Here is a 12,669-nt window from a genome sequence, read left to right as displayed (position 1 = left end):
ATATTTCCAACCTCTTCACGTAAGTGCAATAATTATCAGATGTTTGCTGGACAAAAAACAAACAAACAAACAAAGAATAAAAACGTAAGGTGATTATAATTGTATTCCAAACCCCCAAGAGAGGGTCGCACAGGGGGGATAGCCTTGATTGGTTGACGGGTTGAAAATATAGCTTTTTGACTGTTGACGGTTAAATTTTAGGGTTTCAACAGTTGACGGTTATTGCTGATGAGAAAATTCCTTTGTTGATTTAATGCTTAACAACCTTAGCGTTTAGTCTGCTATTTGAGAGGGAGGGGGAGGGGGCATTTTGTTTTCTCGGGTTATCATTCATTTTAAAACAAGTGAAATTAATATTTAGCAAATGAAATCTCGCTTTACACTCTAAGCCGTACTCAGAGCACTTTCAGCACTAACCACGACTCAGGAAAACTGAATAACTGTTTCTGGTATAAATACTCTTCAACGTGATCCTGCATTGGATCACTAGGGCAAAAGTAATGTGACAATGATTACAAGTATACTTAGTTTCATGTGTTCTTCCTCAACACAGATCCGTTTTTAGAGGTAGCAGATAATTTTCTTCTGCGGCCTACCTTTTACCCCAATAAAGAAGCAGGGTAGTTTCGTCTGATGAGGTACTTTAGATTATTGTGTATTTCAGTTTATCTCAGGGTTAGTTCATTTTGTATTTCAATAATCTAGAAGATTGTCTGTCCAATGGTTAGACTTTAGTTATCGTTTACTTTCTCTTTCAATTTCTTCTGTCAAGCCCCACGTAGTTTGTTTTGATTCCAGTTAATTCGGACTTTATTAGAAATACCATCTTACTCAAACCTATTGATCGTTACAGGGGAGGTCAAGTGAGTCACCAAAGAAGAAGAAGAAGAAAAATATTAAGCCTTCTAGTTCTTCTAAAAAGGTAAATTACCTCAACAGTTGAAATTGGGAAATTCCTTAAGGCTAAACCAGCGCAATTTTTCCCATTGTGCTCTTACACCTGTTAATAGCTCTCAATTCCCGCTCATCCTATAGTTATCTACTAAAGCAGAGGCGGTATTTGTGGACGATTCTCCGGTTAAGTCCACAGCAAAGGGTGAAGACTCTACGGGCATCATCGTCATTACTGACTCCCCCATAAAGGAGGTAAGACAACTGAATAAAATAAGCGTTGATAAGCACAGTTTCATCTCTTGGAGTTTCCAAGTACATTGTAATAATTATGCAAATAAATGAAAGGCGGGAAAAGACAAGAGATGCAGTATATCATTTCATACATTCTGTGTAGTTACTAAACCTGAAGGTGAAGTTGCAAAATACCGTTGTGATTGTAAATACTGTTGTATTCCAGTATTCCAGTACGAGTACAAGTTGAAATCAGAATTAACCAACAGTAATAGCCGGTCCAGAGTTAATGTGTTTCAACATCTGTCAGTTTTAGCAGGAAAAACATGCTAGCCGTCACCATTTTACGAGGAATTTTTTCAAGAATGTCCTGAAGGCTTAACCCGAGAAATAAAAACAAACATACAAATTGACGGGTGGTTAAGATCGTACTTTTATAATTGCGCAATGTCGTAACTATCCTATAGCAACTCAACGTCGTTGATTATGCCCCTTAACAAACTTCTCCGTTATGCAGGATTTCCTAGTCTTTCTATGAAAAATGTTCTCCTATTTGTGGTTGTATCTAGACTATTCTGCGCACTCTAACGTTCCCATTTAAAGTCTTCTTGTCTTCGCTAAATCTGCAGTATAATGTGCTGAACAGGCTCCCCTTTCCTCTCCTTCTTAGTCAGACCAGTAAATAAATAAATGTTCAAAATTCCTGGGGTATTGCTTTGGAAGAAGTCGTTTCTTATCAATCACAGCTTGATACTGAGTTCTTTGAGGTGCATTGGTCTGACACACGTAATTAATTTCATGTTACTCTCACAGAATCCCAGCAAACCGTCATATTACCGTGATGACCAGATGTTACCGATATTTCAAGAAGGGAAAAAAGAACGGTATACTCCGTTAGAAGCAATGGAAATTCTCTTGGACAAGGATATCGACAACGCTCCAAAGTGTTCCAAGGTGCCATTGAGAGTAAGGTCGAACAAAGCCTTCTTGATGGACACAACTAAGTTTAAACAATGGGAGGATATCAAAAGTGTTATGAACGGTTCCTTTCCTCAAATTCTTCGAACAAGTACCTGGACTGTCGAAAAAGAGGGTTATCCATCTTTATATTGTAAAGTTATAAGTAAGAAATGTGAAGAACTCAAATGGGAAGGGCAGTATCACGTCAAATTCAATTCAAAGAAAAACCATGCAGGACTGTGCAGGTCAATAGTGCTTCTTACAGATGTTGCTGGTGCTGTGGTGAATAATGTTTGCCTCCTACAGTATCACATTACCACTGGTGAAGATAACGTTAACTTTGAAGTCAAAAGTCACAGTGCTGCCAAAAAACAAACTTTTTTCCCTTGCGAAAAGAGCCTTTTAAACACCTTGAAAGAAAGGGTAACAAAGGAGCCAGCAAGAACAGTATATGAAGATGAAAAAAAGAAGGCCGGCAGGCCTTCTAAGGCCGAAAGTATTGGTCAACTACCACGATCAAGACAACAGGTATACAACCTCAGTCAACTACCACGATCAAGACAACAGGTATACAACCTCAGCCATTTGCACAAACTCTCAACAGACCCTGTGGATGAGTTGCTAAAATACGCTAAAGAAACAGAAGAGAGAATAGTGATTTCACATCACCACTTTCCCGAGGATTTGTGGATCCTCGGAACAGATCAGATGTGTAAAGATCTCACACGATTTTGCACAAGTGAACTATTGTGTTATCCATTAAGCGTGGATCCAACATTTTCATTTGGAAAATATGAAGTAACTGCTTTTTGCTACAGGCGCTTATTTCTGAAGTGTAAAAGGACACAGGCACCACCCCCCCCCCCCCCCCCCCCCCGTTTATATCGGCCCTACAGCAATGCATCACTCAAAGGCAAAAGCAACATACAAGAAAATTGTAGACGAGGTTACATTGGCTGCTCCGGGTCTTGCGCAAAAGGAAAAAGCTTCATAACGGATGGAGAATTACCGTTGCATGATAGTTTGGAAGAGGGCTTGACCAATTCTAAAGGTCTTCGTTGTTTCGCCCATTTCCAAAGGAACTGTGCGGACAAACTAAACTCTTTAGGTATTAAAGAGAAAAAAGAACAAAGGTTTTTCATTGATGCCACATTTGGCCAAAAAGAAAAAGAAGGTATCTTGGATGCTTGGGGAAGAAAAGACCTTAGAGCAAGACTAGACTCAGTGAAGGATGATCTTGACCGGAGGGAAGCAGAACTGCTAAAGAAAGAGGACGGTTATCAGTCACAGTTCTGGGCGTATCTTAACAGGAACTTTGATATTTTCGCCAAAAATATGATAGCAAAAGCCCGTTCGAAAGCACAACTTCCACTAGATGAACAAGGAAAGCCAGAGAGGTGCTATACCCATCAATCAGAAAGTTTAAACAATATGTTGACACGACGTAAAGAGGCCTTCATAAAAATGGACAAAGGAAAGCAAGATCTTTCGAAGTTGCAATTCACTACAGTCGTCTTCTAGCCAACGTATAAACATCAAATCGAAGAGCTCAAGGCAACTATTTATGGTGGAAGCGAGGAATATGAGCTCGCAGACGTATGCAAATATCTAGAGGAATCCCCGGAAACATGGTTTGGCGAATGGTCAGAGAAGCAGAGAGAAGAATATGTAAGGAAATTTAACGAGCTAACTGTCCAAAACGTTATGCAGGAGGAAACAATAAGAGTAGAAAGCAATGCCAACTTGCTCACGAGCGAGGGCCAAGGAAATGAGTTTGTATATGTCCCAAGCAAAGTACAGGAACAACTGAAAGAAACAAAGGGATATTCCGATGAACTTACCGAAGGCTTTATCCACCAAGTAACTGCCTTGGTTAACAGCCCTCATGCTATTCAAAGACAACCTACCCTCACTGAAGCAACGAAAGTCAAGTTTTTCGTGGCGTCCAAAAACGCCAAAGGTGGTTACTACTGTTGTACACTACATAAAACTCACGTCACCTGCGCTTGCAATTCCTACAAGTATGACTCAGTATGCAAACACAGTATTGCCGTTGCAGTCAAAGAAAACGTTGTGGAAAGCCATTTGCAAAACATAAAACAAAGTAAGCGGGGTTCAAGAGCCAGTTTGGTGCAACCTACAGATGATAATTGCGCGGGCAAAAAGGGAAATAGAAATAAAAACCCGTGGCCCGCCTCACGCTCATGTACACTGACAGCAAGAGACCAACAAACCACTCAAGCTCCTGATGGATTTACTCCTGCCATCTACCACAATGACAAGCCTTTCGTCTTTACTTTCCTAGAAGACGAAACAAAAGCAAAAGAGTGTCGCAAATGCAGGACAGGGCTTATCAGAAGAACAAAGATAATAACTTTTGATATTGTAGTAGGGCACGAAGAGGGGTGGATGTATCCCGACCCAGAGGATAACACCAAATGGGTACCAAGCACTGCAACAACAACGAAATACTACTGCGTAAGAAAAAACCGCATCGTAGAGAGATTTCCTTACTTCAATCCATCATTTCTTGAAATTTGGTCAACAACGAAAGAAAAACTCCAAGCATCACATCGCAACATTTTGGAGGAACAGCTTGGATATGAGCAATGACAAAGTCCAGCCAAGAAAGCAAGAAAGAGTTCAGAAAAAAACTACTTAACATCGTGTTTTGTTTCAGTTAGTACCAATGATGTTATGGGACAGATTTTAGAAGTCCAAGGTTTGGTCCAACTTGTTTTATTTCGTGAAGATAGTTGAGGTTCTTACAGCTCAGGATCAGAAGATCAAGATAGTAACTCTGATTAAAGCAGCTATATTTATGTGAAATGCTAAAGTTAATTGGTTTTTCTCAAGGTAAAAGTTATTGTCATGCCAAAACTTCGCAGCTGCAATGAGTCGGATCGTGAAAGGAATAAGAAATTAGATAGGGGTCCTTCGTTTGTGCAAAAATTTGGAAAACCTAAGATATTTGGAAGGCTGAATTCCAGTACAGCAATGCAAACCGCTAGCCTGAAAGTAATCAAGTTTTACTAAGATCCTGTCGAAACAGATTTTAGTTTAAGGCTCAAAGCAGAGTAAAAACTCAACTGAAAACGATTGAGTTGGCAGTGTGTTAAAGTGTGCGAGCGAAGTTGGATCTTAACGAGGTTTGCTAAACTAATCATTATGCGAACTCTGGCTCCAAGGTGTGAGGGAGCACAAGCCTAAATCAAACGGTCATAAAAGATAACCTATATCACTTTCCAATTTCGCAGCTGAAAACACCTTCTAAAGGAAATAATACCTTTTTTAAAGAACAAGTTTCCAGAGTTGGTGTGTTCCCTAATTGAACTAAGAACTCAGTTTCCATGAAGCAAAAATGTAATACCAGAAAGTGAATAAATATTTAGGCTTGCAGCGAGTTAAGAGTAAAAAAATACTAGAGTAAAACAAAGCTTAACATTATCATACATTTACAATGAGCAGTCTACTTTTTAACAAAAACTGAGCGGAAAAAACACTAGCGAACAGGCCAGAGAACTTTGTGATTTGTGGGCCTGAAAGAGTTGCAGATCAGGTCTCTCTCAAAAGTGAAGCGTGATAAAATATTGCGTAGATTCGCGCAAACTGGAATTATAATAGGAAAGAAACATTCCTCTACAGAAAAGTTTGCTCTGTAACGGCTAAGGACCACTCAATTTGGTTAAAAGAATAGATAGCGATAGGGTGCATGGAAGGAAATTATGAGTTCTGTTACATTTATCCCAATAAATAAATGAAATCAAACGCATAAAGAAAAGGAATATGCAGGATGGATCGAAACACTCGTATCCAGAGTTCTCAGGCTCTCTGGCCAGCGGTTGGTAGCTGGGAGTTACTGAGAACCATTTGCACATAAAATCCGGTTGGAATAGAACGCTTCATATGGTACGGTTTTTCCAGTTTCAGCGGTTTGGCTGGCCCAAGTGCCCTACGGCTCACAAAAAATAATGAAACAAAAAAGCGGCACAGTTGTTGAGTGCTGACTATTCTGGTACAATTCTACACCTCCAAGAGTTTGGCCCCTAAAAATTAAGAATAATAAAAATTGATTACTTACTTGCCTCTGCAGTTTTGATTCAGATACTCAGTAGTTGTGAAAAATATTGCTTCACAAAGAGTGCATCGCCATGCCGTAGTTGACATCTTGAATTACGACTGAAGAGCGTGCGAAAATGGACTGGGCCGATCATGATTTTGAGAAATGGTACAGAATTTTCCGGTTATTGCGGTTGGAATGGGGAAAGAGGAATACATCTGAGCATTTCCATATTTTCCGGAAACATTCCAGTGGAATGGCCTGAACCATTTGAACTTCCAACCGAAAATTCCGATTTTTGTTGTCAAATGGTAAACGGCCCGGCGACAAAACTGATGACAAGATTGCGATAGCAACAGTCTGCAATGCACTTCCAGTCAGAGCTCCTTGGGAGCGTGGTTACTCAGCTCAAGATGGCGGAAAATCTCATAGGACCAGACGGGAACGAATTAAATTTCACTTGAGGTAAGAAATAATGTCTTTTTTATGTTATGTTAGTTTTTTGTACTTACACTTGGGAATTTTGGGGGTCTTCGTTTTCGAGTTTGTAGGGTCTTAGGTTCTTAGGGTCTTCGTTTTAGAGGTCTTCGTTTTTGAGACACCCAGTTTGAACAGTGAAGGACGAGAAACTAAAAAATGTAGCTTTTTCAGCCGCTGTTTTACAAGCTGAGAAATTAAGCTTGATTGTAATCTTTTGAATCAAAACTTCGAAAAACAGTATTTCCTTGATTAAAAACGCACAATAATTTCGGTTGTTATTCGATTTGTTATTTTGAGTTTCGAGGATAGAGTCGCAAAGTTCGTTCATTATTTCTTTTGAAGCATTTGGGTTTATAGTGATTGTTTATTTGGCACGTGCCAGCGAGCATAAATTTGTGGTGTCACTTACCTTGGCATTGCTTACATTTGGACGGCTTCGTTTTCATTGCACCAAAATCACAGAGGTAGTGGGCTCCAATCCCGTCAAGCCTGAATTGTTCTTTTTTTTTTCACTCTTTATTTTCACTACTGCTTAACCCATTGACTCCTACACCGGCCAAAACCGGCCGTCCCTCGCGCATGCTCCGCGCGTGAAACTCGATACGTTCTCCCTCCCCTCCTGGAGTTTTTTTCGTCCTGAAAAGGTCACAATAGCTAGTAGAATGATAAACCAATCAGAATCTGTCTTTTGCGCATATTTTAAGGCATTTTAGGGGGTAGGGGAAAGGATCCTTCTTAACCTACCGCATGGAGCTGAGCAAAATTATAAAATGGTGCCGCGCGTGAATCGGTCCTGAAGTTTCAAGACATGTTTTTTTCATCTTTTAAAGCAAGTACATCTTTTTTAAGCTCACAATGGAAAGGAATAACCGTGAACAATAATCTACCGTCAAAAAAGAGAACTTGGAGGCGTTAAAAAACGGCGAAAAGCCGTTTCGCGTTGTGATCTCTTATATTTCCACGCCGCTACCGAAATATGCCTCAAAAGTTAAAACCGAACCGCGGGCTTCAAACGGAGTTTTTAAGACCAGGACAATGGTGACAACACGGTAAATGATGTTTTCCGATGTGGATTTGCTTTTTACAAATAGTTTAAGTGATGATTTGAACCAGAATTCTATAACTGCTGTAATTTTCATCGCAAACGTGCCCGAATTTACTGCGAGTGATCGCTTTGTACAAACACGGAGCGTCTTCAAATTTTACATGCGTGTTTGCACGCACGTAAAAAAACTGAAAGTTTTTTGCCTCTAATAGCAAATATATCGTTTATTTCAATAAAAAGTTTTGTTGGAAAAGCTTTTTGTTGATTTTTGAGTCTTTGTCAATTCATATATTCGTTTGAGAAGAAACAGATGCGTAATCAAGGGCAATTTGCATAAGCGGGTTGAAATTTGATATGCCAAAGGTTTTCATCAACATGCCGTGAATTTTCGCAATTTTTGCGTTCAAGTGTGTTTTTCGGGAAATGATTAATCGGTAACCATATTATTTTACGTCGGAAAACATTTGTTTAATCATTCCAGTTTAATATGCAGTTAATTTTGGAAGCCAAGAATATTTATTTATCTAGTGCGCAGTTTATCGCGTAAAGCCGCTCTAGAAAAAAGGTAATGTATGCGAAAACCATGGCAACTCGACAGGAGTCAAAGGGTTAAGTAGTGTTCATAACCGCGATGATCACTCACGTTACATCAGTCGAGGTTTAGCGTGCAAGTAATATAAACCCATGAGACCAAACGTGACGCTTTTAAAATAGCTTGATGCAAATAAGTTATTTCCGAAAATTTTGGACAATTGACGTTAACAATCTCAGCCATTGCAACCTTCTCAGGGAACTCCTTTCATTTCATTAGCATTACACACTGTACACAAGTAGAAAAGAGTGTGGTCATGGAATTTATATTTGAAATTTAGGCACCACTTTCCGTCCACTGAATCGAATTGTCATTCGTTGGTGAAACAACCACAAATAGCAATTCGTTTTGTTCCACTTTGCAGCACATTCCGCTTTATCCTAATCATTATATTTCTAATACTTTTAAAAACTGAACATGGACTTATCTCAATCAGAGGTTACATTTTCATATTGTTGGCACAAGTATTACAGTGGCAACACGCAAGGAAGATTGCAACTTTATGCCACGACCGACTGAAGTGTTTTGTTTACATTTTGCGTGATTTTCACACAAGCTTACAGTATATATACTCTATGTACGCTCTTTCCATGGCAAATGTGTCGGGCTTACATGTCTGTTTGACTTCAAGCAAGTTGTTTTATTTAGTTTGTCATTCATTTGTTAGTAAACGTGTACAAGTCAAATTACGATAAGCTTCGTTCAGGCATTCAGACTAACCTTTCACCTGTGTGATCGGAAGCGATGTGAATACTACCTCGCTATCACTAGGGTTCTTATTTACTGTAGTTGTTGTGCGAATTTTTGCAATAGCGCTTTTTCGTTTGACCTTCCGAAAAATTGTGCGATATTTCCACGAAATGTTGCTCGAAATATCGTTCCAGGTGAAACTTTTCGCTTGAAATTGGACGAAATTTCGCTCGAAAGTTCGGGAGAACAAAAAACGAAATTCGTCGAATTTCGCTTGCATTACTTTTGCACAATACTGTAATCATCTCATACCCGAGAAGAGCGAGTGGAATAATTGTTTTATTAAAAACAAACAAAAAATATTGCTAGATCTTCCTGATTTCGCTTTGTCAGCCAAAAGCCAAAAGCAGCCAAAACAAAACAAAAACAGCCAAAAGCCAATTTAATGGTCGCTATTTTTGGGCATGGTATAATGGCTAATATACCATGGCCACTAAGCCAATCAAATCCCTGGAATTGCATTATACAATGATCCAGTTTTTAATAACACGCAATGTTCAAGAAACAATGATGGTCAATGATCAATCAGTGTTCATTTGGTAGCCAAGAACAGACTTACAGCCTGTAAGCAGGCCCTTCAGGGGTCAAGAAAGTCAGGAAGAAGCCAAACTGATCCTTCATTGTGATATATCTTCAATGTTCAAGGGTGAACACACACTGATTGATGATTGGGTAGTTAACTAGTTACGTAGACTGTGCGCACCCTCTTATTTTTCTTTTGCATCATGGTAGCATACCATAACGCACGAGGAGCAAACGGCGAAGCCGTGAGGAACGAGGGCGGGGCCCGAGCGGAGAAAAAAATAAGAGACTGCAATGGGATATTTGATCTGGCGATTTGCCGCTTTTCGCACCTTTTAATTAACATCCCCTCCTACTTTGACAAGTGATACCTTTTCGCGGTGATTTCTCGTGTCTTTCTGTAAACAAACGTGTCTGTTTGTCCCCTACTGTTCTGTTTGGTGAGGATTTCTCTTTTTGAATAAGAACGATGGTTTCCTAATGAATCTGGAAACACTGAAAAAGAAGGTCGCTCAAAATAAGCGAGGAAGGAAGCGAAAGGGTGAAAAAGCATCCCAGTATTGTAGAATTTGTCACTGACCTTTCGAAGTCATGTTTGGTAATTTCGAGGGTGCCTAAAGGGAGAATATATTCCAGGTTCTTCAGAAGAAGGGACTGACCAAACCTTTAGCAGGCTTCCTTGAAGACATTGGCTTCCCTAAGGAATCCAGAGAGGAGTATTCTACCCGTGTTTGTTCTCCTTATCAAGAGCAAGGCTGACATTTGACGCTGCAGATAACCAAAACATGGCAGATCGAGAAACTCATAATTCAAAAACTGTCCACCGATCCTAAAATGAGTTAAAAAGTGTTGATGGGCCAACGCCACTCCTGCAGTTTGCAAATAAGTTTGTAATAAAGCATGCAACGGTACCTTAGCTCTGCTTAATGATGTTTATCTTGATCATGAAGGGAAAAACTCAAATAATACTCAATGGATGTTTTTTTAATGATTAGCCATTGGGAAAAATTTTTCATATGCCATTGGGTATGCTAGCTCTGTGGCATTTGTTAAGGTTTACTGGCTCGGATTAACTGCAAGATTGCTATCTATGAAGACATGGGATCTGTGGATTTTGTAACTTGTGATTTCATGTTTATCTGCAGAGAGATTGCAGGATGTTCGTTTATCACGTTTATGAGAGTCTAATAGATCTGCGTCTTTCGATGATCGAAGGCAAATGCCCATCGAGTACTTCTCTCACAAAAACAAAGCTTCCGTAGATAAGACTTTTACCGAATCCGGTTGGCAATACAGCAAATACGTCCTTTCAACTTAAAAGTGATAAAACGGCTTCCTCTTGTTGAGATTTAAGAATTATTCTGGCTAACTTTTCCTCGCAAACACGTTTCAAAACATCTTTTCTGTCCCCCTCTTATCTCAAGGCTAGCGCGAAAAGTAGACTCCCCACAGACTGAGACTTTTGTTGTTGACAGAATTGTTGACAGATTGACAAGTAACCGACCAATCGGAATTTCCATTTCGCTGAAACGGGTAATTCAAGAGACAATAAAACCTCCGCAGTCTTCCTTTTTTTCTCTCTCAGTCCAATCTCTCCTCCCTTCTTGTCAGTAATTTGCATAATTTTAACTTTTCGCACACCCTGCTTGGCTCTGAGGAACAAAGGACGACCACTTGCAGTCTACTAGTTACCAAGCAGCGACAACAAAAGTAAACAAACGACCAGTCACGAAAATGATGCTTTTCTTTTTCCTGTAAGAATTCGCCGATTGCTCTTTACTTGTATTTACAGCTCAGACACATTGCACATGAAGGACACTTGGACATTCTTTAAATGTTATTTCCTACAAGATTCTTATTCACTTGCTTTTAGATAATGTCCAGATTCATATTTTATAGATGTGCTGTTACTTGATACTAAACTCTCACACGCAAAGTGTGAAGACAATGAAGGCTTTCTAAAAATTCTGTTAAAGAAAAAATAAGGCCAAGAATAATCCCCAATTTGGAAGATGACCGCAGACAACACTTGGTAAGTTATAAAATAACATGTTATCACGTATTTGATGAAAACACGGTCTTAATTTTCTCAGTCTGCGTTTTGTACCTAGTCTGCAGCGTGCAGTCTGTATTTTGTACCCGGTCTGCAGTCTGTTGTCTGCATTTTGTACTGACCGTGAAACAATCAATCAATAAATAGGCACATCAGAAATCTTTCCAATCTAGTCAGATGCAAATTTGTGGACTTGAAATTGCATTACACGATTTTTATGTAAAAATATTTCAAAATATGTAAAATGGAAGTAATATGGTTGAAACTCTGGTTGAAATGAATCAACCAGTCAGAGGGAAATTATATTCCTTTTTCAGTTCTTGCTGTATTGATGTTTATTATTTTAATACAGTTCTATTTCACATTATTTAGATGGATTATTCGGCAGTAATTGGTGCTTCAGATGAACAATTGACAGAGCTAGGACCACTGCGAAGAGGGGATCTGTGAAGCCATGTAAATGAAAAGTTCAAGGTGAGAATAGAAATGAAAAGAAAAGAAAGTTACTCGATCTCCTTTAAAAAAGGTAATACCAAAGAAAATGAAAGTCGAAGAAAAGGCAAACTGTACAGAACCAGGGCCCTCTCACCAAATTAAAGTTGGCCACAAAAAGTTAAGTTTGGCTGGCTGCACTATGACCGGCAACAGAAAAGGTACATTGGAGTTCGCCTTGCAAAAGGAGGTGGGACTAGAACTGTGAGTGCAAAACGTAGCTCGGATGTGCATGATTTGATTGCTCTGGGTAAATCAATTTTCTTTCCTGGTGGTGCGAGCTTTTTTAGTAGAATTGAAGATATGACATCAACACTTGGAAACTTCAGGGGTGATCAGATATCCTTTGGAAACTTCACTTTGGCCAGATACATAACTAGCCATGCCCTGACCACAGTAAGACTTTATCTGATGACAAGATCTGTTGAAAAGGAAAGTGAAGGGTGTTAGGAGGGTGTGACGCAGAGTTGCCAGAGGTTTTGGAAGGGGATAGGAAGCCAACCAAACTTCCTGCCAAGAAAGAAAGTCATGTTGATGCCAACCATGGTGGACTAATAGGCACTTCTGCTGAACATGAGACCATAAAAGGC

The 12,669-nt window shown here is 39.5% G+C and overlaps 2 protein-coding genes across 4 annotated transcripts in view; both read left to right on the top strand.

Moving 5' to 3' along the window:
* Window positions 1-3,611, top strand: part of LOC146463022 (uncharacterized) — a 7,858-nt gene extending 4,247 nt beyond the window's left edge. For 2 of the 3 annotated variants that reach the window (XM_085084902.1, XM_085084901.1), the window contains 3 exons: window positions 854-922; window positions 1,036-1,146; window positions 1,939-3,611. In XM_085084902.1, coding sequence (XP_084941028.1) covers window positions 854-922; window positions 1,036-1,146; window positions 1,939-3,606 — 1,848 coding nt within the window. In that variant the 3' untranslated portion in view covers window positions 3,607-3,611. Of the gene's footprint in view, window positions 1-553; window positions 639-853; window positions 923-1,035; window positions 1,147-1,938 lie in introns of all 3 variants that reach the window. The other variant, XM_085084903.1, reaches the window with a different exon arrangement.
* Window positions 1-12,669, top strand: part of LOC146463020 (uncharacterized) — a 62,816-nt gene that overhangs the window by 45,669 nt on the left and 4,478 nt on the right. The gene's annotated exons all lie outside the window — the stretch shown is intronic.

Source organism: Pavona decussata, unplaced genomic scaffold (assembly GCF_977016875.1).
Source record: "Pavona decussata unplaced genomic scaffold, jaPavDecu1.1 SCAFFOLD_181, whole genome shotgun sequence".
Taxonomy (NCBI): Eukaryota; Metazoa; Cnidaria; class Anthozoa; order Scleractinia; family Agariciidae; genus Pavona; species Pavona decussata.
This window is presented reverse-complemented; position numbering and strand designations above follow the sequence as displayed.